At 53.5% G+C, this 21,799-nt stretch overlaps 2 protein-coding genes across 2 annotated transcripts in view; one reads left to right on the top strand and one right to left on the bottom strand.

The window, feature by feature from the left end:
- The first annotated feature begins 1,757 nt into the window (after positions 1-1,757).
- LOC138061798 (adenylate cyclase type 10-like) lies at positions 1,758-14,769 on the top strand. The gene is made up of 5 exons (XM_068915665.1): positions 1,758-2,101; positions 2,515-2,622; positions 5,788-5,905; positions 7,223-7,476; positions 13,023-14,769. Exons 1-4 carry the CDS (start codon positions 1,829-1,831, stop codon positions 7,252-7,254), a joined length of 531 nt encoding a protein of 176 aa, XP_068771766.1. The 5' UTR covers positions 1,758-1,828; the 3' UTR covers positions 7,255-7,476; positions 13,023-14,769.
- Positions 14,770-16,781: 2,012 nt separating this feature from the next.
- Positions 16,782-21,799, bottom strand: part of LOC138061796 (uncharacterized) — a 28,850-nt gene continuing 23,832 nt past the window's right edge. Inside the window, exons 7-15 of the mRNA XM_068915661.1 lie at positions 21,597-21,667; positions 21,375-21,492; positions 21,062-21,162; positions 20,527-20,644; positions 20,221-20,321; positions 19,671-19,788; positions 19,357-19,457; positions 18,910-19,027; positions 16,782-16,898 (exon numbers count right to left, since the gene is read on the bottom strand). Of these exons, the coding sequence (XP_068771762.1) occupies positions 16,853-16,898; positions 18,910-19,027; positions 19,357-19,457; positions 19,671-19,788; positions 20,221-20,321; positions 20,527-20,644; positions 21,062-21,162; positions 21,375-21,492; positions 21,597-21,667 (892 nt within the window). The 3' untranslated portion in view covers positions 16,782-16,852. The remainder of the gene's footprint in view (positions 16,899-18,909; positions 19,028-19,356; positions 19,458-19,670; positions 19,789-20,220; positions 20,322-20,526; positions 20,645-21,061; positions 21,163-21,374; positions 21,493-21,596; positions 21,668-21,799) is intronic.

Raw genomic sequence — 21,799 nt, 5'->3', positions numbered from 1 at the left:
GCAGAGTGGTACGGCTGGGTGCAGATCAGGGCCCCGAGAGGGTGGTCAGGTCAGACAGAGTGCAGGGCTCAGCCAGCAAGCGTGTAGTGACGAGGCAGGTGTGAAGGCAGGCCAGGAAGCCCAGCGGGCAGGTGCTGCTCCAGGTCAGGCTCGCAGAGGCAGAAGATGTGGCACAGACAGAGGTGCTGCACAACTGCAGCAGAGCGCAGGCCGGGGCCAGCAGTAATGCACTCACTGCAGTACTCACTTGTGTGCAAAGCACATGCACTCACTGTTGGCATGGAATTGACCACTGTTACATGCACTTTGGGGTTGGGCATGGCTTTCCTGGGGTTTTTCGGGAGCCTTCCAGGGTGTGGTAACCGTGACCAGAAACTTGTGGGCAGCCTTGTGGCCAGGGTACTGCTGGTGGTGCAAAAGTCAGGTTTCTTGACTCCAGGCCTGTTCCCTGGGGCCCACAAGGGATTGGCTTCCTGGAAGAGCTCTGCAGTTTCCATGTGTGGTGAGCATGTAGGGGACGGCGGGGCTGGGCCAGCCCTGGAGGAGCTGTCCTGCAGGGGAGCCTCTGCTGGGAAAGGCTCCTGCCTGGGAGCTGCTGCTGCTGGGCCCAGCTCTGCTGGTGGGGGGAGAGCGACCTGTGTGACTGTCTGGAAGGGGATTGGACACGACAGCAGCTGTACAGTGAAGGCAGATCTCAGGGGAAGGGGCCGGGAAGGGAGCTGCCGTCAGCCCCTGTGGCTCTCGTGTCCTCTTCCTGCTGCAGAATGGCAGGAAGCAGCTCTGCCCCGGTGTGCGGCAAGGAGGTGTTTAACCGAATGCTTTCTGTTCAGAGGAGAAGGAAAGAGAAAGAGAAAGAGTTGCAGGAAAGAGAAGAGCTTCTTGGAGGAGAGTTTGTAGTGAGGAGAGAAGGTATTGATGATGAATTGTGAAGGCAGTGGGCTGAGGGTGTGCAGAGGAGAGAAGTGGAGTTTGCACCTGTGGGCTGCAGCTTAGGAAAGAGCGGGCGTGTTGGGTGGGAGCTGGGTTGAGATGTCTGCGGAGATGAGCATGGCTGAGGAAGCCAGCGGGCTCACAGTGATGATGGTCACTTTAGGGTGGAGCAGGCCCGGCTTGCTATCTGTTAGAGAGCAGTGGTGTGAGGTGTGCAGGGGCAAAGCAGCCCCTGGGAGGAGGGTGGCCTTGTGGAAGGTGGCAGCAATGCCAGCTTGTGTCTCTGCCTGCCTAAAAGAGCAGTGTTGCTCGCGAGCAGGGTGAGCAAAGGCCCCAACAGGCTCTGTGCTCATGCTTCCTTCTTACAGGTGTAGCCCAGCAAATAGCTTGCCGGTGCTGGAAAGGGGAGCTGTTGCTCCTCGTCCCAGTTGTGCCGTGCCTGAGCGTGCTGTCCCTGTGCTCTGGGGCCCCGGGGCTCGTCACGCTGCCCAGTCTACTGGGCGACATCACTGCAATGGCAGGAAACAAAGCTTGTCAAAAAGCAACGGTGTGAGTGAGCTGTCCTGGCTTTGCTTGCTGTTAGGGGAGAGCCAAAGGTCTGGAGCGAGGAGAGAAGGCAAGAGATAAGGGAGGAAGGAGCCCAGGGAGAAGAGAGCGTGCGGATGGGTGGCCCCAGCCCACTCAGGAGTCAATGGTGTCAATTGTAGCTTGGAACACCACGGGGAAACGCTGGGTGCAGGTCACTGTTGTGTGGGGCAGAAGGAATAACTGGCCGAGCTCGCTCACCATGCCTGGGAAGGCAGTGAAAGACAGTGCCCCCGCGTGATGCCTGCGTGCATGTGGCCTCGTGCTGTGCTTGGACGTGCCACTAGTGTTGTCTGAATGACCAACGCTGGTGATGCTGGTGCGTTCTTTGATGTCCTTTTTCTCCAGGATCTTGTCTGTGACTAGAGCGGCAGAGTGTTTTCTGGCTAAGAGCGAATGGATGCGTAAGGTGCCCAGCAAGACCGAAGGGATGCACAGTGTGTGTTTGTGCAACTGCAAGGCCGCTGTGGAACTGGTGCTTGTGGCCCTGGCTCACCACCACCTGGCAACGGGCAATGATGCCAGAGCCTTTTCCCATCTGCTGGAGCGTGCGGCTGCCTACTTGCACGTCTCCAGCAAGTACCTGGTGAGTTGCCCTGCTGACCGGAGGCCCCTGCCCGTGGAGTCCTCTGAATTGCCTTGTCCTGGGCAGGCCCATTGGCCCACTGCAATAGGGCATGCCTGGGGGTGTGCCTTTGTGGGGACTCGGGGATGAATGGCTTGGGGTTGAGAAGCAGAGTTTGCCTCCTGTTTGCCTCTCCTGTGGCAAGAGACACAGGGCAGTGAAGCAGGCCCTTTGCACCAGGCGCACCTGCAGGGAGGTGGTGCGAAGGAGCCCTTGTGCCCGTGGTGGGAGAGGCAGCGTGACTGTGTTAGTCTGGAGATCGCCGGGGCAGGTGCAGGGCCTCCTCAGAGAGATGCAGGAGGCAACAGGGAACGATGGGGCTGGGGGCAGGCTTGGCAGCGACACTCAGCTGCTCTTTGTGTGCTTGTTCAAAGGCCTTCCTGAACCTGAACAAAGCAGAGGTGCTGAGGAACTCAGGGGCTAAGAAAGGCAATGTGCTTGGGTACTTTGAAGAAGCCACCTTCCTGAGCCTCAAAGGGGAGGTAAGGTGAGCGGGGGGCTTTGCGGGCTGTCCTGGTGGGTGGGATTGGATGCCTTCGGGGGGGTTGCGAGAAGAACAAAGACTCCTCCCTTCCTCAGGAGGCAGGGTAAGAAGCAGAACGGGATGCGGAGGGAAGGAAGAGGCAATTCATACCTGGTCGCGGGCATCTAGGCCCCAGCCTGCTGAGACTTAAGCCCAGCCTTCAGCTGATGCATAGGTCTTAGCAAGACCGAGGCACGAAGCAGCGAGGTTTGGGTAGAACGGGAACGACAGAGCCTGAGAGTGGCACGTGCACAATTTTTCGAGGGAAGCATGCCTGTGGGTAAAAAAGCAGGCTTGTATCGTGAGGGCTGCAGCTGCTCTTGGTGGTGCTGCTGAGAGCCTTTGTTTTGCTGGAGGGCAGTGCAGGTGCTTGAGCTTGGGAGCAGTGCTTTGAGTGACCCGTTTGTGATGAGATGCCGGCAAGAAGGCTAGGCGAGCAGAGAGAGGTTAGCAGGGAGGAGAGTCTGGAGAGGGCAAGGGAGAGTGTGGGCAAGAGCAGCAGGAGGTGGGCCTGGAGGAGTAGGTGGAGGAGAGATGTGAGGAAGAGGAAGCTCAGAGGTCATAAGCAAGTGCAAGCTGGGTTGCTGACAGTGCCCAGTTTTGCTTGACCTCCGTGGGCCATAGTGCCAGGAAAGGCTCTTTAGCACTCCTGTTTCCTGGGTGGTACTTCTTGGTTCTCCTGCCTGTCCTTACTGCAGCAGCTCTTCATCCTGGAGAGCTCTTCCAGCGGCTGGAGGCTCTCCGGCCTGGCAGCGCTCATGAAGGTAAACACGGCCGAGGAGTCCGAGGATGCGAGTCACGTGAGAGCCTTCTCTCTGCAGCAGCAGACCCGCTTGTGACATAGCTTGTGGATTGGTTTCAGACTTGTGAGCGTGGAGCTGGTTCTGGTTTTAAGCCAGCCCCAATTTCTGTATGCGGTAGTTTGGTTGTGGCTCTTGACGCTGCTTGTGTGCGACACACTGGCGCCCCTGTGCTGACATGGCTGCAGTCAGCAGGGGCAGTAGCAAGAAGAGTTTGTCGTACGGGTGAGATCCCTGAGAGTACAAGAGAAGAGAGAAGCTGGCGGTTGGGTTTCTGGCCTGTCCCCTTGAGGCCAGAGAATCACACTGGAGAGGTTCAGTCTTGGGCACTGTCCTGTCTGGACCCTTTTAGATCCTCTTGTCCTAGCTGGAATATGCGCTGTGCTGCCAAAACCTGGGCTGCTGCCAGGAAGAGTGGCTGCACTACGGGCGGGCGACCATGCAGCTCAGTGCTGACGTCCAGCTCTTTGGAGGAGGGGTACTGAAGACTGCCATCATTGCCCAGGCCCTGTGCCACCGGCACCTCCACCTGGGAAATCTGCCTCTGCCTGTTGATGTAGGTGGGCAGTGCCCCCAGTGCCTGCGAGAGGGCATCTCTGCAGAGAGAGCCTGCGCGAATCTGCTTGTTTTCTGTCCAGGCTATCGTGGCCAGAGGCTCTGCATGGGGCTGGAGAAGCCGGCCTTGGACTCTGTGGCTCTCCAGAGGCTCTTCCCGGCACTCTTTCTCCAGATGAGGTAGTCATGGTGCTGGAGAGACTGCTGGTTGCGCAGTGTCAGGGGGGCCCCCTGAGATCCTTCTTGTGTCATTGGCCGGCCCCGGAGAAGAGGGTTTTTCTCTTTCTTGCTGGATGCTGGCTGGCTTAGCTAGGCTGTTAAACTTAATGCTAAGGACGGTTGCTGGCTGTTTGGGAGTGTGAGTCTCTGCTTGGAAAGTGGTTGAAGAGTTGCTGGCTTGGTTTTGGCCCTTGCCACCTAATGCTTCCCCCAGACAATGCCCTACTGTCTGGGGGTCGTTGTGTTTTGGGTGGTAGCCAGGCTTAGTTGCATGGGCGTGGACCTTTGCATGGCCCTTGGCCTGGGTGCCTGCACCTGGGTGAGCACACTCACCTAGGTGAAGCTGTCAAGAGGAGCAGTTTCTGCCGCAAACCTGCTCTCTGGGACCAGTGTGGAGGGCACTGGGGATGCGTGCATGCTGTTGTGCCTGTTTTCACTGAAAAAGACATTGCTGGAAAGGAGACCAGCTCTGCGCCTGGGCCAGTGGGCAAGCCCTGGCTGCATGGGACGGACGCCTGTGTTTTGCTGCGGGACTTGCCGTTTGGGCTGGGGTCATTGAAGCCTTTTGCCCGAGTCTTGTTGCCAAAAGATTATTGGTTGAAAAAAGGTCCGATGGAGAAACTTGGGTGGAGTTGGGACAAAGAGCAAAGAAGGGCAAGAGCAGGAGAGAGGGAGGCTGAGCAGGGGAGCGGGAAGTGTCTGGAGGTGCTGGCTGGGCTCCCTCCCCGTGGAGACGCTCCAGGGAGGCTCACTGTGTTCTTCTGTAGGTACCTTGAATGTGAGGCAGTGCTGTGCAGGCTAGAGAAGCAGGTGGCTGGAGAGCACGGGATCATTGGGCAGGCGTGCTTCTTCTCCTCTTGCTTGCCGCTGGGAAGTCCTCAGTGACGGAGTCCCAGAGAGCCAGGAGGCTTGCAAAGATTCCCGCCTGTTTCCTGGTCAGGCAAGACAGCCACTTGTCAACCAGAAGTGGAGGCTTTGTCTGTGTTTGAAGCAGGCAGAGTGCAGGCAGAAGCAAGCCAGCAATAGCAGACTCCTAGAGCGTCTTCTACCCTTTGGAAACAGGGCAACAATTGTGTGTTTGGAGACGGCCCGTTCTGAAAGCTCTTCTCAGAGTCACTCTGCTCTGGCTCCCGCAGAAGCAGGTCTAGCAGTGCTGGGATGTGCAGGAGATGCAGGAGGCACCTGAGAGCCTGTGCTACGGAGTCACTGCTGTTGCTGATCACTGGCAGCGTGGCTCTGTCCAGGGCTAGAAAGCTGCTGGTTTTGCAATGGAAAATGCTGTCCGGGGAGTTGAGAGTCCTCTTTTTTCCCTTCCTGATGTAGTCTGCCCTTGCCTTCAAGGGCATTTCTGTGGAGCCTGAGTAGCCCTGAGGAGCTAGGGTAGAAGGCCAGCCCTTGCCTCCTTGCTGTGAGGTTTGCTGGCTCTCTGAGTGGTTTATCTGCCAAGACCTTCCCCAGCTGTGCTTGAGCTTTCTGCTGCTACGAACGCTTGAGGCAAGTCAAGGCCGGGGAGGGAGGCAGTGCTCCTCTGAGAGACGTTTGTATTCCAGGGTGGCAGTATAAGTCCTTTGAAGAGTGCCGGAGCTTTGCTGAGCAGAAGGAAGCCAATTGCGTTGTCAAGTCGCAGAGCAGCATGCTGCTTGGACTGTATTTGTCCCTGGCTCTTTGGTAAGTTAGAGCCTTGCTGTGAGTGGGGAGGAGCCGAGGCCGTGACTGTGGCAGGGAAGTTGTGAGCTGTGGGCTTGTCACATGCTCCTGTCCCATGTCCACCAAGGCAGCCGCCTGTGGGGCGCTGTGGTGAAAGGGGCAGGGGAGGCGGGAGGGTGCACACTGTGAGCAAGGTGGCAAGGAGCTCCTGGATGTGCTGTGGTGGAGCCCGGCCAGGGAAGGATGACTCTGGTGGCCCTTGGCCACAGCTTTCCTTTTCCCCTTGAACTTTAGGCGAGGAGTGGCGAGGGTCTGTCTCGATGCAGGCCGAATGCTGAGTAAGTGCAAGGGCTCGGGGAGGGAACGACAGCATGAGGGCGATGCTCTGAGTGAGGCTAAGCAAGAGGAGCTATGACCCACTGCAATTGACACCCCACCTGCCGCAACACGTCCCTGATAACTTCCTTTTCCTGGAGGATACATTTCCTCTGAAAGCCAGGTTGGGGCTGGAGGCTATAGCCTCGGAGACCTTTTGATTACTTCCTCCTCTCTACAAAATATGTGTGCGTGTGTGTGGGGGGGGTGGGGGGGGGGGCTTTTTTTTTTTTTTTTCCCGTGGACGATGAAGGTCTGCAAGGCCTGGGCAGTGGGACAACTTCCAGAAGCCCTTTGGAAAGGCCAAGGGTCTGCTGAAGGGAACTGCTGCCTCCCTTTTGGCCCCCCAAGCATGCAGCCGGCTCCTGGAGTGCCATAGCCTGGTGCTGAAAAAGGAGATTGAGCACGCATCAGCGAGGGCCCGTGAGAGCTGCGCCAGGGCTCTCAGGGTGAGGGAGGAGGAGGAAGGGGAGGCGCATGCTGCGAGGGCACTCTAGAGAAAGCTGTGTTGCTAACAAACAGCAGTGGGTTGACCTGTGGAGGCAGAAGGAGGCCCGACGGGATGGAGTCAGGGTGGCGCCAGAGTGTAGTGGGTTAGAGGGGAACGTGGCAAAAGAGTGCTGTCCCAGGGGGTGTCAGCAAGAGGTGGAAGAGAAGGCAGTCGGGGAAGGCGGTCTTTGTGGGCATGTGAAAATTGCCCACTCATTGGAGTGATCTGCAAGAGAGGAGAAGAGACTAGCACAGCCATGCCTAGGGAGCCTTGCTGAAATGCCTGCTCCATATGAGGTCTCAGGGCTCAGGAGAGAATTGTGTGGTATCTCAGCCTTGCTAGCTGTGCACTCCTTGTCTCTTTGTGGCTGGTTTTTCTCTTGGAGGGGGGGGAATTGGTGCCCTTCTGAGGGCCAAGCCATCGCCAGGCTCCATGACTTCTCCTGACGCGCATCTCCCTTGTTTTCTCGGCAGCTTGCAGAAGAAGTTTTCTCTCGGTGCTCTAGAAGCCCCGTCTTCTACCCCAGAGTCTACCACCTGAAAGCCTATGTTCTCCCAGCGCTGGGTAATGAAGAGGAGAGCCTGCTGTGCCTCAAGCAGGGCCTCCAAGTCTGTGAAGACTCTGGCAACCTCCTGGAGAAGACTTGGCTGGAGATGAGCAGTGAAAGTGGGTCGTGTGTGCCTTGGAGTTGCTTCCTGGGCCAAGGTTCAGCATGCCGTAGCAGAAGGTGGGCCAGATGGGACGTACTGCAGTGGGTACATGTGGGGAAAGGCCCCAGAGAGCTTCAAAGGCATGAGCCCTGCGTGAGCTGGCGGGTGCTCTTAGCTCTGCTGAACAGGAGGGCAGTGGCAGCTGCGCTATATCTCTCTGAGGCAGGGCGGGACTGACCCCTGTGGAAGCAGTAGGCCCTGCAGCCTTTCCTTCCCAGCATCTCTGCTTGGCTGAGGCGTGGTGAAGTTTAGTCTTTCCCTCTCCCTTGAGCCTGCTCACATTGAATTCCCACGTGTAAGTGCTTCTCCTCTGGCTGGCATGCTTCCAAAGAGATGAGTGAGGAGTGAGGCACTTCACTCCTAAGAGAGAAGCAGCAACATGCTTTAAAGAGGTAAGGCAGTGATTTAACAAAGTTCAGTCATCAGCAAGACAGTGATTTAACAAGGGTCGATGGCTAGGTTCCCTCGGTTATTTACTGCGTGGAGGACTGGCTCAGATAAAAGTGTCAAGGAGACCCTCCCGTTGAGTCACGAGGTTCAGAATGAAGCCCCTGGCTATCCAGACTGCTTCTCAGAGGAGTCTAGGTGCGGCTGGATCCAGCCTTAGTCCCCGACTTGGTCAACGGTTTGTGCCTAAGGATTATGTGCACAGTCAATCAGAGAGGCAACTTAGCAAAGCTGGCAAAGTTTCAGCCCGCTATTAGTCACTGACCGAGGATCTGTTGTATATTTGGAGTGCACCAAGGTATAAAAATTGGTACAGGTACAGGTAGAAGTAAAATTATGGGATCAAACCACTCCACGAGTGCCCCTCCCTGTAGGCCTTTGGAGTGTATTCTGAAGAACTGGGAAAAGTTTGGAGGCGACCCGATGACAAAAGAAAGGAGGAAAAGATACTGTAATCAATGGTGGCCAACTTATAAATTGGGTGATGGTGAGGTCTGGCCAGAGAATGGATCGGTAAACTACAATACTATATTACAATTGATGCTATTTTGCCGTCGGACGGGAAAGTGGGATGAAGTGCCTTCTGCTGATGCTTTTATGACTCTGTACAGAGAGGCTGATGTTAGTCAGGAATGTGAGCTAACAGCTTGAGTCGGTGATGTATGCGGCTACTGGGAAAAAGGAAAGTGGTCGATGTGGGGGTGATAGAAAAATTGTGGGAGAAGAAGAACAGGAGGATGTACAGTTACTGGTCCCAACAGCCCCGCCTCCATACAGAGATATTGAGCAGTGCCCAGGTGATTCTAGCTCCCCATTGAGCAATGAAAATTTTAGTCCTGTTCCCAGTCGGACTAGAGGGCATGCCCAACCAGTTTTCCAAGCTCCCTTGAGACAAGCAGCGGGACCAGAGGGACCGCCAGTCTTTGTGCATGTTCCGTTTACTACCTCTGACCTGTTGACTTGGAAGCAATCGGTTGGCTCATACAGAGAAAGCCCTGACAAGATGCCCCAGTCGTTAGAAGCTATAATGCTAACACATAATCCCAACTGGGGAGATGTACAAGCTTTGTTAAATACATTTTTCACGCTAGAGGAAAAGAGAATGGTTGCTGAAAAAGCCAGAGAAGAAGGGGAGAGAAGGAACGGTAGGCAGGGTGACTCTGAGACTTTTCTGCCTACAACAAGGGACCCGGAGTGGGATCCTAATGTGGGGGGAGAAAGAGCTCAGTGGAAGCAATATCAGCAATTGATACTATATGGGGTTCGATATGGAGTGCCTAGGCCAAAGAATGGGTCTAAACTGTGTAAAGTGAGGCAGGGCTCAGAGGAAAATCCATCAGCCTTTTATGGAAGGTTATGTGAAGTAGCTAGAAAATGGACTGGTTTGAATGCAGATGATGAGGCAAAGCGGAGAATGTTCAATATGTTGTTTATTGGACAGTCAGCCCAGGCTATAAGGAGAAAGTAGCAAAAAGTTGATGGAGCAGCAGGGATGTCAGTTTCTCAACTGATAGAAATCGCATATAGAGTGTATAACAATAGGGATGAGAGGGAAAGAAAAGAGAAGCAGAATAGAATAAAGTTGCAAGCATCTCTGTTAGCAGCAGCAATACGTGGGAATAATATTAGAGGGAGAGCCAGCAGGAGAGGCAGAGGTGGAGGGGGACGAGGTGGAACGACAAGGGGAAGAGATTCACCAAGTTGAATCCCATTGGGGCCAAATCACTGTGCGATCTGTAGACAGGGAGGACACTGGAAGAATGAACGCCCAAATCGAAGGAGGGTAAGAAGGCAGGATCAGGTGGGAGAGCCTAACCTCATTATGTTAGAAGATTCAGACGGAAGGGGACCGGGGAAAATAGTGACGTTTCCCCAGCTGATCCCCTGGTTCCAGTTAAGCTGGGGAATGAAACTATAGATTTTCTAATTGACATTGGGGCCACTCATGCCATAGTGAATAGTTGTAAAGGAGCCCTAAGTAAAGTAACTATACCTCATGTTGGGGCAACTGGAAAAAGAACATTAAGGCCATTCTTACAGCCAATGGAATGTACAATTGGGGACACCAAATTAATTCATGAGTTTCTATATGTGCCAGAATGCCCCCTACCTCTGTTGGGACGAGACTGACTAGGCAAATTAAATGCACAGGTAACTTTCTCTGAGAATGCTGTGCAGCTCTCCACATCCCACCTGAAGCTGCCTGGAAGGCCCAGATCTACTTGCTGACAGACAGGACTGAGGAAGAACCTGAGGAAAATATCCCCAACATTGTACTAGATGCGGTAATTCCACTGGTGTGCGCTTCTAAGAAACCAGGAAGAGCAAAAAACGTTAAGTCCGATTAAAATAGAACTGAAAGATGGGGCAAAACCGGTAAGGGTACCTCAGTACCCCATTAGGCTGGAAGCTCGCAAAGGCCTTGAACCCCTGATAAAGATCTTCATACAATGTGGATTACTTAGAGAATGTCAATCTGAAAATAATAGACCGGTTTTGCCAGTAGAAAAGCCCCACTCCCAGGAATGCCAATTAGTGCAAGATTTGAGGGCTAACAATCAAATGACTAAAGATAGACATCCCACGGATCTAACCCTTACACCCTAATAGCATCTGCACCTGAGAGTAATGCCTATTTCACAGTATTAGACGTAAAAGATGCCGCCTTCTGCATTCCAGTAGATGAGCAAAGTCAAACTCTTTTTGCCTCGGAATGGGAGAATCCGGCCACTGGAAGGAAAGGACAGTTGTGCTGGACTGTTCTTCCTCAGGCATTTAAAAACAGTCCTCCTTTGTTTGGTGAGGCATTGGCCAAAGAATTACAACAGTGGCAAAATGGTAAAGATGGTGTTAGCCTTTTGCAGTATGTGGATGACATCTTAAGTGGAGCGGATACTGAACAAGCTTGTATGGAAGCAACAACAGGCCTGTTAAACTTTCCAGGACTGGCTGGATAGCGGGTCTCGAAAAGGAAGGTCCAAATTGCAAGAGAGAAAGTCCGGTATCTTGGGTTTGATATATCAAAAGGACAACGGGCACTGGGGTGGGGGGTGGTGAAAGAAAGGAAGCTATATGCCGAATAGCAGTACCAAGAAACAAAAAGCAGCTAAGAGGGATTCTGGGAATGGCTGGATTCTGCCGGATATGGATTCCCAATTTTGGGCTCACAGCTAAACCCGTATATGCAGCCACCAAGGGCCCGGGAGAGCTGCTGGAATGGACTCCAGAATGTCGAAAAAGCTTTGATGAAATTAAAAGAAAATTGATGGAGGCCGCAGCCTTAGGCCTCCCTGATTTAGCAAAACCTTTCCAGCTGTATGTACATGAGAAACCACAAGTGGCTTCGGGGGTAGTGACTCAGCTGTTTGGAAGCTGGAAAAGGCCAGTAGCTTATTTTTCAAAACAATTGGATGAAGTAAGCAAAGGATGGCCGGCCTGTCTCTGAGCTGTAGCTGCAACTGCTCTATGAATTCAAGAGGCTCGGAAGCTCGCCTTGGGACAACCAATAGCAGTATTAGTCCCACACGCAGTGGTGGCTATTTGAAATCAAAAGGGACACCCCTGGATTTCTCCAAATCAACTAGCCAGGTACCAAGCCACACTGACAGATCAAGAAGATGTTACCCTAAGTGTGGTATCAACTCTTAACCCTGCCACTTTGTGGCCAATGGCAGAACAAGAACCTCTACAGCATGATTGTTTAGTAACTATTGAACAGGTATACGCCAGCAGGCCGGATCTGAAAGACGAGCCATTGAAAAATGCAGATTTGGACTTTATTTACAGATGGTAGCAGTTTTAGGCAAAATGGGGAAAGGAAAGCCGGATATGCAGTGGTGACCCTCTGGGAAGAAATAGAAGCTAAAGCCTTGCCCCGAAACACATCGGCACAAAAAGCAGAAAGCATTGCTCTTACTCGAGCCCTTGAACTTGGAAAGGGCCAAAGGGTTCCTATTTATACTGACTCTAAATATGCCTTTGGAGTCGTACATGCTCACGGAGCTATCTGGAAGGAACGTGGGCTGTTGAACTCCCAGGGGAACGGTATAAAATATGGACAAGAGATTGTAAAAGGACTACAGACCATACTAGAACCAAAGGAAGCGGCAATAATTCACTGCAGAGCTCATCAAAAAGGACAAGAAGAAATAATTTGAGGCAACAGGTTGGCTGACCAAGCTGCCAAAAGAGCAGCTGTGCGTAAATCAGTGATAGGTGCCCTCATACCTAGCAGGACACTGGACTTAAAACCTCCACAGTATTCAGAAAGACTGAAGTGTACCAAAAGTGAAGAAGGACGGTGGGTAACTCCAAACCAACAAGTGTTAATCACATCTAGGATGATGGAGGGTCTTCTTAAAAGGTTCCATGAGGACACACATATGGGATCAGATGCTATGGGGAGCAGTATCAAGAGATACGCCATAGGGCCGAAAATGCAAACAAGTGCAGATATAACGGTAACAAAACGCCAAACTTGCTGTGCAAACAACCCTAAAGTTCAGAAGAAACCACCGATGGGTGAAGTAAGAGAGGGGCTAACCCCTGGCGAATACTGGCAAATAGATTTCTCTGAATTGCCAAAATGTGGACAGCATAAACATTTACTTGTGTTAGTAGATAGGTTTTCTGGATGGCCTGAGGCTTTCCCCTGTCGCAACAATAGGGCTAGGGAAGTAATTAAGATCCTGTTAAAGGAAATAACCCTCAGATCTGGCGTTCCTGAGGGTATCTCCTCAGACAAAGGGCCTCACTTTGTTTCAGAACTAGTTCAGGGAGTGCCTAAGTTCCTCCCAATACAGTGGGACTTGCATACCCCTTGGAGACCACAGTCTAGTGGAAAGGTGGAAAGAAGGAATCAAACCCTTAAAAGAGAAATTTCTAAATTGTGTCAAGAAACTCAACGTAAATGGGTAGACATTCTACCGCTTGCTTTAATGAGGATTAGAATTACTCCACGGGCAAGGGAAGGGGTAAGTCCATTTGAAATATTGTACGGAAAACCATATCCTATTCATGAAATGGGAAATCAGAGCGATCAAATGCATATCAAGGGTGAGAAAATCCTGAAAGATTATTTGTTATCTTTTTCGCGGGTATTATCCTCTTTACACAGGTATCTCAACCAGCGAGCTCCACTTCCTTTAGACTCTCCAGTACATAATTTCAAGCCTGGAGATCTGGTTTATATCCGGACCTGGAAGGATGAACCGTTAAAAGAAAAGTGGAAAGGGCCTTATCTTGTGCTCCTAACTACATACACTGCAGTGAAGGTGGAAGGGATAGGCTCCCGGATCCACTACACGAGAGTGAAAAAAGCTCCTCCAGAAGGGCAGTGGACATCTACGCAGACGGGAGCACTAAAATTAAAGCTCTCTAAGAATTATACTGGTTAATGAATTGCACTTAGAACTCCAAAATGTGCATACACTGAGTTAAAGTGCTCGTGAGAGCGGTTATTGTCTAGTTGTAGGTTGGCAATATTGCTGCCTGTAGTCATAAGATTTACTTATAGAATACGGATCTTTTCAAACTAAGCTACGATGTCTAGAGGACTATGGAGAAGAACACTCTTAATTTTACTATGTTTACCTGTTAGTAATGCAAATCTGATCTTACAATTTATACAGTCTTTTGGAAAAATCCATGATGTAACTCCGATCACTATTTGTTTGCCAACTCCAAAGTCTGCTGAGTCACCAATACCTTGGGGAACACTCGCAAGTAACTTAACATCAATGTGGGAACATATGTGGAAGAATGTACCCAATAGTACCATAACCTGGCGTAACAAAGAAGGGACATCGATTTTAAAATGGACAGGAATTGGGATGGGGGACCTAAATTCTCGCTTGCAGGCCCCCTCCAAAATGACTTTGCAAAGTCATTTGGTCCGAGATTTGCTTGTATTACATGAACATGGAGTATGCGGCTATTCCGACTTAAGAAATGACAGTTGCTGTGTCCATATCCCTAACATCACTGAAAATCTAGGTAAACAATTGGATCAAGTAGAACGAGTGGCAAACACTCGCTGTGATCTGAGGAGCAGTATGGAAAGTGAGCATCCTTCACAGGATGGGAATCCCTTTAACAAGATGGCTGCCGAATTTGCTCCAAACCCTGGTTATACTTGTAATGTTGATTAGAGTAATTTGCGTAATCTTTAGATGTATCAAGGGTATAATCATCCGAGCTGCAACGTCACAATCCTCACCTGTAAGGATAACCACAACCCACCCTAAAAGTCTTCCTATAAGAAATAGAGAAGAATTCCAACAAGATATACGCCAAGGGGAAAAAACCAAAAGACACTACACGAGACTGATTTGAAATAATGAATTATTACTCTAAGTCTCAAAGGGGGGAACTGTTGGAGGTATGGGAAAAAAGGAGCCTAGGGTATTAGTCAGTCTTTCACATGTCCAGTTAACAATGAACAAGGCCTTGAAGGAAGGAGCAAGACAACACTATAAGGCAAGCAGATCAGGAAGCTCCCAAATAAACCTGAAGAGAACAAAAACAGTTGATAAAACAGGAGAGACCTACTTGAACTGCGGGTGAACTATCCTAATTGGCATAATAAAAAACCCACCCACAAGCAGGGAAGCCCCCTGCTGATCAAAGCCCCTTCCCCATAGAGCATGCGCAGGAGAAAAAGAGGATGCTGTGACTTCAAATGAAGATGAGACCTAACAGAAGCAATAAGAGTAAGGATGACTTCATGTAGTTGTAAACTATGCTGCTAACTGTTGCTTAAACTGTTGTAAAGTGTAAGCTGTGTAGCAATCAGGTGTGCTAGCTTTGTGGAATTACCACCTAGCACCCACCTCTGCGCGGAAATGAATTAAACAAATATCGCGACTCTGTGTGTTTTCGGCTCATTGCACACCGGGTGAAAGAACCCTTCTTTGGGACAACAGTAGTCGTGTTGAGTGTGAGACATCAGAGCAGCTCTTTGCGCTCCTGCCTTAGGTATCAGCACTTAAAACCACCAGTGAATTCCCGCTAGCAGTCAGTAGGCATAGCAGCGCGGGAGTTCCCCCTGCCCCATGGTGCTGGACGCATTTTGTTGCCCTTTGCCTTCTCTTTCCCCTCTAATATCGTCACTAATGACCTGGATGATGGGCTTGAAGGCATCCTCAGCAAGTTTGCAGGTGACACAAAACTGAGAGGCGTTGCTGATATACCAGGAGGCTGGGCTGCCATTCGGAGGCCCCTTGGCAGACTGGAGAAATGCACCAAGAAGAACCTCATGACGTTCAACAAAGGGAAGTGCAAAGTGCTCCGGCTGGGCAGGAATAGTCCCCTGGACCAGTACAGGCAGGGGGCTGACCTGCTGTCTGGACACAGTCCTGGGCAACCTGCTCTAGGAGACCCTAGTTGAGCCGGGGGGGTTGGACCAGGTGATGTACCTCCAACCTCAGCTAGTCTACGCTAGTCTTGTGCTATCCTCCCTAACCTGCCAGCGATGTGAGTCAAGGTGGATTTCCCTCTACCCTTTGCTGGGCGGAGGGGAGGAGTGGGCTTTACTCTGCCTTGCAGGTAGCTCTGATTAGCACCGAGGGAGCACTGCAGGCAGCCTGGCGGTTTTTCCGGCTGCTCCCATTTCCTCGCCAGAGGGCAGTGCCTGCTGGAGCCGACTGCAGGCGGTTTTGTCCTCGCACCGCTTTTGCTGCAGTCATTTCTAATGGAAAGTGGCTCTGCTTGTTGGGATGGTTCTGAGTTCAGCGCAGTGGGCGTGCTGCAGGCCTGCTCTACAGCTGTGCCAGGCTGAAGGCAGAGCTGAAGCGAGAGCTCTGTTCCCAGCTGCTTGGCCTGGGCAGCTCGGGGCACGTGCAGGAGTGATGCCGGAGCGCAAAGAGCTAGAAACGGAGGTGAATAATGGCTGGAAATGGAGTTGAGAGAGGCCAGGCAGCAGGTGTCAGCAGTGTGGAGGATCAGCCTGTGCCAAGGAGGGTGAGAGGCCAAGCCTTGCCCAGGCAGCTGACCAGTAAAGCACCCCTCGCCCACGCCCAGCTGCCTCACCCTCTCCGCAAGCATATGGAGGCCGAGCTAAGCTGCGTGCTACTCACAGCTACCTATTGCATGGCTTGCCCAAGAGGACTCCTTTGTCCTTTGGGTGTGGACCCTGCTTGCAGAGTCTTTGCAGGAGGGAGAAGTTGCCCAGGAAAGTCACCCAGAGGTAACTGGGCTGCAGAGCCCATCATGCTGCCCTTGGGCCCATGGCAGCAGGGTTGTGGTGTGGGCTCAGAGTGCGCACCTCCCCGGGCTGCCCACCGGGAGCCCCAGGGCCTTTGCTGCAGAGCTGCTGGCCAGTCAGTCCTCTCCACTCTTGGGGCAGCTTGTAGAGAAGTCGTCTAGCAGGGCTGGGAAATAGATGGATCTTCTTCCAGCTTAGGAGACATCCCACCCTTCCTCCCGCCCCCCTCCCATATAAGAGCAGTCTGGACACAAGGGCAAAAGCCCTCCCAGCAGCCGCAGGGTGTGGAAGTCCCAGGTGACCCCGTTGCAAGTGAGAGGCAACCTGTGGTGCCCCGAGGCACTGGCCCCGGCAGTGCAGGCGGAGGGCCCTTGACATCGCACAAGTTCAGGTGCTGCACAAGCAGGGCAGGGCACAGGGCTATGCCTCCCTGCCCACACCCTACGCGACCTGCAGGGTGCATGTGCCCACAGTGGGGTCTGTGCACACACTCTGTGGTGTGTACATGCATATGCCACGTGGCATGTGCTGTTGATGTGCACATGACGTGCACATGTGGGCCATATATACATGCCATGCCCTGTAGATGCACGCTTTGGTGGGGAGGCACGCAGTGTGGTGTGCGTGCACCTTATTCCCTTCTGTCCCTAAAAATCACTCTGGCATCTCTCACAGGCTTCAGAGCAGCACCTGCCTTTTTATTCCCTGCAGAGGCTGGTCTCCCCTTCACACAGCAGCAGTTGCTACTGATTTCCCCTCCGGGACTGCAAGGGCCTCTTCTCGCTGGTGCTAGGGAGGCCAAAGGAGAGGTATTCAGTGTTAGGTGTAGGCACGTCCCCTTGGGTGTCAGGGTGCCTGGTTCACGGCCAAGCTCAAACGTGCCCCGTCTCAGCGGTGGTGGTGCCAGTGACAGCCCCGGTGTCCCCAGGGCTGCTGGCCAGGGAAGGCAGGGCAACGCAGGCAGGAAAAGCCCCAGACCTGCTCAGACATAAGCACCAGAGCAGCTGCTCCTCGCTGTGAGCCTTGCAGGGGTTTTGCTCTCCCCTGTTCTTTGGCTCCTGCCACCAGGCTTTAGCCACCTCTAGCCGACGGTGGCTCTGCCTTGCTGGCAGGGACTTGTGGCTGCAGCGGCAGGGACAAGGTCGCGCTCAGCCCCGCTGAGACCCTTTGTGCCCAGCCCAGCCCAGCCCTGCACCCCCACAGTCCCATCTGCACCCCCAGTCCTCAACTCAGGCCAAGCCCAAAGCAGTCGCTTGGGGCTCTGGAGGGGAACTCGCAGTCAAGGGCTAATGTGGGGCATTCCCTGGCCAGGAGAAATCAGAGGATGTCCTATGCAGCCCCATGGCTCTGGGCCGGGATCTTTGACCCGCTCCTGGATCCCCGGCGTTAAGCTGCGCCTGTCCACGCTGGGGCTCTGCACACTTACTGCTGCAGGGAGAGCTGTGCCGGTTTACGCTTTGGCTCCTTTCCCCATGCCTTCCAGTGGAGCTCGGTGTCTCCTCTGTTGCACAAGGGAGAAAAGTGTGTGTAGTAGCTTGAGGTGCCACTGAAGGAAGTATCCCTCCCTGCACAGCATGCAAGGCACCCGGGCACTCTGCAGCCTTTCTCAGCATACTCAGTCCTCGCCTGCTCTTCCCGAGCACGGGAACCAGAAAGGCTTCATCCTTCAGCCACTGAAGCCCAGGAAGATGGCATTACCTTTCATGTCGGGGGGTGGGCAGTGTGCCCTGAGGCATCGGTTAAAAATGAGCAGAGCTCGTGTCCCACCTCAAAGGGCAGGCACCCTGGGCGGGGGGTGTCCTGGAGCTCGAGGCAGGCGTCAGGACCATGTGCCCGCAGCACAGCAGATTGCTCTTTGGGTCCCGTAGTTTTCACTGACAAAGTCTCCCATCATGGGAATGAGCAGGTGAGCTGCAAAGACAAGTCACCTGCCCCACGCCTGGGAGGCAGGCCTGCTGCTCTGCCCACTCGGCCCTTTCTTGCCTCTCCAGCTCTTCCCACCATGCTGCCTGGAGGCGTCGTTCCTCCTGCTGCATGCAGAGGAGGCAGACTTTCTGGAGGGCAGAGACAGGCCCAGCAGGCAGCAGGAATTGCAGCCGCTGGCAGTTTTCCTGCCCCTTGCCCTCAGCCTTGCTCACAGCAATAGCCTGGGCCTAATGCCAGCCCTGAAAAGCCCTCCTGCTATGACCAAGGCCCTAGAAAGCACCTGTCTCTTTTCTCTCCCGGGAAAGCCTAACTTTTCCCCTTTCCAGGGGTAGCCCGGAGACAGTGGTGTGAGGAGGGACTCAAGAGTAACTTGTGTCTTCTGCAGCAAGATCCACAAGAAGCCACGGAATGTGCAGGTCAACACCTAGCAAGGGCTCTTGGGGGAAGCTGTATCCACAGGGCGCCACGTTTCCACAGTGCCCTAGGACACAGTGGTGACATGGGGCCAGATCACGTACCTGCCCTGTGGTGCGATACCCTTTGCAAACAGGGCTTTCCACTTTGTGGCTGCCTGGCTGAGCTGTTTTGCTCTTATCTTTTTTCGAGGCTCTCCCCTGAGTTGCTGGTAGCACCCTAAGAATACAGAGCAGGCAGAGTCTGTAGCAGCACAGCATGAGTGTGCTCTGCCCCCTGTGCTCTCAAGCTGGGCAGAAGTTGGTTCTGCAGCAGCAGGTGGTTCTGCAGCAGATGTGGGTGTGTTTGACAAGTTGCATTAGCATCCCCAGAGCAAGAGATGCCCTGAGCTTTGGCACATCTCACTGCCACAAGGAGCAGAGCACACCACTGCCCCAGCCCCATTCTCCACACGCCTCACCTCTCGGGGGGCTGCATGCCCAGGCCTTGCTGAGCCACACTGGCGTCCATTCTGAGCCCAGGTAACTTCACGGGCGAAAGCCTCCTTCGAGCAAGGAGGCGCTTCTCAGCACGACTCCCTGCAGGTGTGACATGAGACAGCTCTTCAGAAGAGCCTCTTTGTGGCAGCTCAGGCAAGAAGCACTTGCAGGGCTGCTCCGTCCTGGTAGGAAACAGTCTGGGGCAGTAATTCTGATTCCCTTGGAGTCCCGTTTCCCCGCAAGACTCACATCCTTTCTGACAGTGCTGGAAGGAAAGAGCACATTGGCTTTCCCAAGCAGCAAGCAGCGCCACAGGAGGGGCACTTTCCTATCCCAAGCATCACAGAGTAACTTTGCCTTTAATTCCCTGGCAATAAGGACATAGAGGTGACCCGCAAGCCTGTCTCAGGACTCATCCATTACTGTACCTCCTTTCTCACTCTCCTTTGGCATGCCTCCTTTGAGCTGTTGTTGCTGGAGAGCCTTGAAGGGGGCCTCAGTGGCCAAGTGTGCTCGTGCAAGTTCACATCTGGAAACAAGAACACCACCAAAAAAGAAGATGACACGAGCGTCTCAAAAAGCCTTGCCGCCCACTTGCCCTCCAGCAAGACAGTGCCTGCCCTTGGGACACACGTGAAGAGCGTTTCGGAGCTAATGCAGGCAATGTACTCAATGCAAACATCGAAATGGCAGAAAGACCAGAGCACAGCACTGCCCCAGCCCCATTCTCCACACGCCTCACCTCTCGGGGGGCTGCATGCCCAGGCCTTGCTGACCAATACTGGTGTCTTCTTGCAATCCAGGTAACTTCATGGGCGAAAGCCTCCTTTGAGCTAGGAGGCACTTCTCAGCAGGACTCCCTGCATGTGTGACATGAGACAGCTCTTCACAAGAGCCTCTTTGAGGCAGCTCAGGCAAGAAGCGCTTGCAGGGCTGCTCTGTCCTGGTAGGGAACTGTCTGGGGCAGTAGTCCCGATTCCCTCGGAGTCCCGTTTCCCCGCTGCACTTTCTGTCAGTGCTGGAAGGAAAGAGCCCTTGGCACTACAGGCGAGGGAATGGAGTGCAGTGGGGCAGTGTCCTTCAGCAGATCAGCTGCAGCTTGGAGCACCAGGCTGCCCTGAGGTCTCCTTCCATTACAAGCCCCTGAAGGGTAACGGCTGCCACCAAACAGAGCCACAGGAGGGGCCGTTTCCTATCCCAGGCCTCACTTTGTGACTGTGCCTTTAATTCCCTGGCAGTAAGGACATAGAGGTGACCCGCAAGCCTGTCTCAGGACTCATCCATTACTTTACCTCCTTTCTCACTCTCCTTCGGCATGCCTCCTATGAGCTGTTGTTCCTGGAGAGCCTTGAAGGAGCCCTCAGTGGCCAAGTGTGCTCGTGCAAGCTCAGATCTGGAAACGAAAACATCACAAAAAAAAAAGAAGATGACACGAGAGTCTCAAAAAACTTGCCGCCCACTTGCCCTCCAGCAAGACAGTGCCCACCCGTGGGACACACGTGAAGGGCCTTTGAGAGCAATGTGTCCAACGGAAATCTCTCACTGCCACAAGGACAAGAGCGCATCGCTGCCCCAGCCCCATTCTCCACACGCCTCACCTCTCGGGGCGCTGCATGCCCAGGCCTTGCTGAGCCACGCTGGTGTCCATTCTGAGCCCAGGTAACTTCACGGGCGAAAGCCTCCTTCGAGCAAGAAGGCGCTTCTCAGCAGGACTCCCTGCAGGTGTGACATGAGACAGCTCTTCACAAGAGCCTCTTTGAGGCAGCTCAGGCAAGAAGCACTTGCAGAGCTGCTCCGTCCTGGTAGGGAACTGTTTGTGGCAGTAGTCCCGATTCCCTCGGAGTCCCGTTTCCCCGCTGCACTTTCTGTCAGCGCTGGAAGGAAAGAGCCCTTGGCACTACAGGCGAGGGAATGGAGTGCAGTGGGGCAGTGTCCTTCAGCAGATCAGCTGCAGCTTGGAGCACCAGGCTGCCATTACGAGCCCCTGAAGGGTAACGGCTGGCACCAAACAGAGCCACAGGACGGATGGTTTCCTGTCCCAGGCTTCACTTTGTGACTTTGCCTTTAATTCCCTGGCAGTAAGGATGCAGGAGGAACCTGCAAGCCTGTGCCAGGAATCCTCCACTACTTTACCTTCTTGCTTTCTCTCTCTAGCCAGGTCTTCTCCCAGCTTGTCCTCTGTAGCCGACTGCAGATTTCCTCTCATGCTGGATAAGAGGGGACTAAAATCTTCCCTGGGAAGAAGATGAACAAGAACATGGAGCTGACAACAAAGTCGCACAAGGACCTGCTGTACACTTGCTGTCCAGCCAGGAAACACCAGCCTTTGGGAGAGGCGTTAAGAGCCCTTCAGAGCTAATGCAGACAGCGTGTGCAACGGAAACCTCTGCCTCCCACAAGGATGGGACCATCCCGTTGCCCTCCTCCACTTCCCCAAGAGCCTCACTTGTCAAGAGGCTTCTTTCTGCTGCCCTGCTGCCCTTTTCCTTCCTTGGCCCCTTTGGCCTGGCCTGGAGAACGCCTCTTTCGGCGGTGGTGAGGCTGCTGCAGAGCACTCCCTGTAACTGTGCACCAAGAAACCTCGTCAGAACAGCATGCTTGGGAACGCTCCAGCAAGAGGGTGCGCAGACCTGCTCGGTCCTGCCTTGGGAGCTGCACGGTCCTTTACCTTCTCTCTGCTTGGATCCCTCGGGGCCAGGCTCTTTGGCTTTTCCCCCAGGCCCTGGCTTAATCTCAAACCTAGAAACAAGAAGACCCCAGCTGCAAGAAAGAACTCCACGTTGCCTTTGCCACTTGCGCGGAGCATGCAGGCTCAGAGAGGGATGAGAGTCCCTGCACGGTCTCTACTGTTCCAGAGCAGAAGATGCAGAT

The sequence above is a fragment of the Struthio camelus genome, chromosome 21 (genome assembly GCF_040807025.1).
Source record: "Struthio camelus isolate bStrCam1 chromosome 21, bStrCam1.hap1, whole genome shotgun sequence".
Classification (NCBI taxonomy): domain Eukaryota; kingdom Metazoa; phylum Chordata; class Aves; order Struthioniformes; family Struthionidae; genus Struthio; species Struthio camelus.
Note: the sequence above shows the minus strand (reverse complement) of the source record. Positions and strands in the feature narration are given on the sequence as shown.

Coding starts and splice junctions, on each gene's coding strand:
- LOC138061798 (XM_068915665.1), top strand. CDS start 1,829: ATGCTGGTGCGTTCTTTGATGTCCTTTTTCTCCAGGATCTTGTCTGTG. Junction 2,623..5,787: donor TCCTGAGCCTCAAAGGGGAG/GTAAGGTGAGCG, acceptor TTTGTATTCCAG/GGTGGCAGTATAAGTCCTTT. Junction 5,906..7,222: donor TATTTGTCCCTGGCTCTTTG/GTAAGTTAGAGC, acceptor TTTTCTCGGCAG/CTTGCAGAAGAAGTTTTCTC.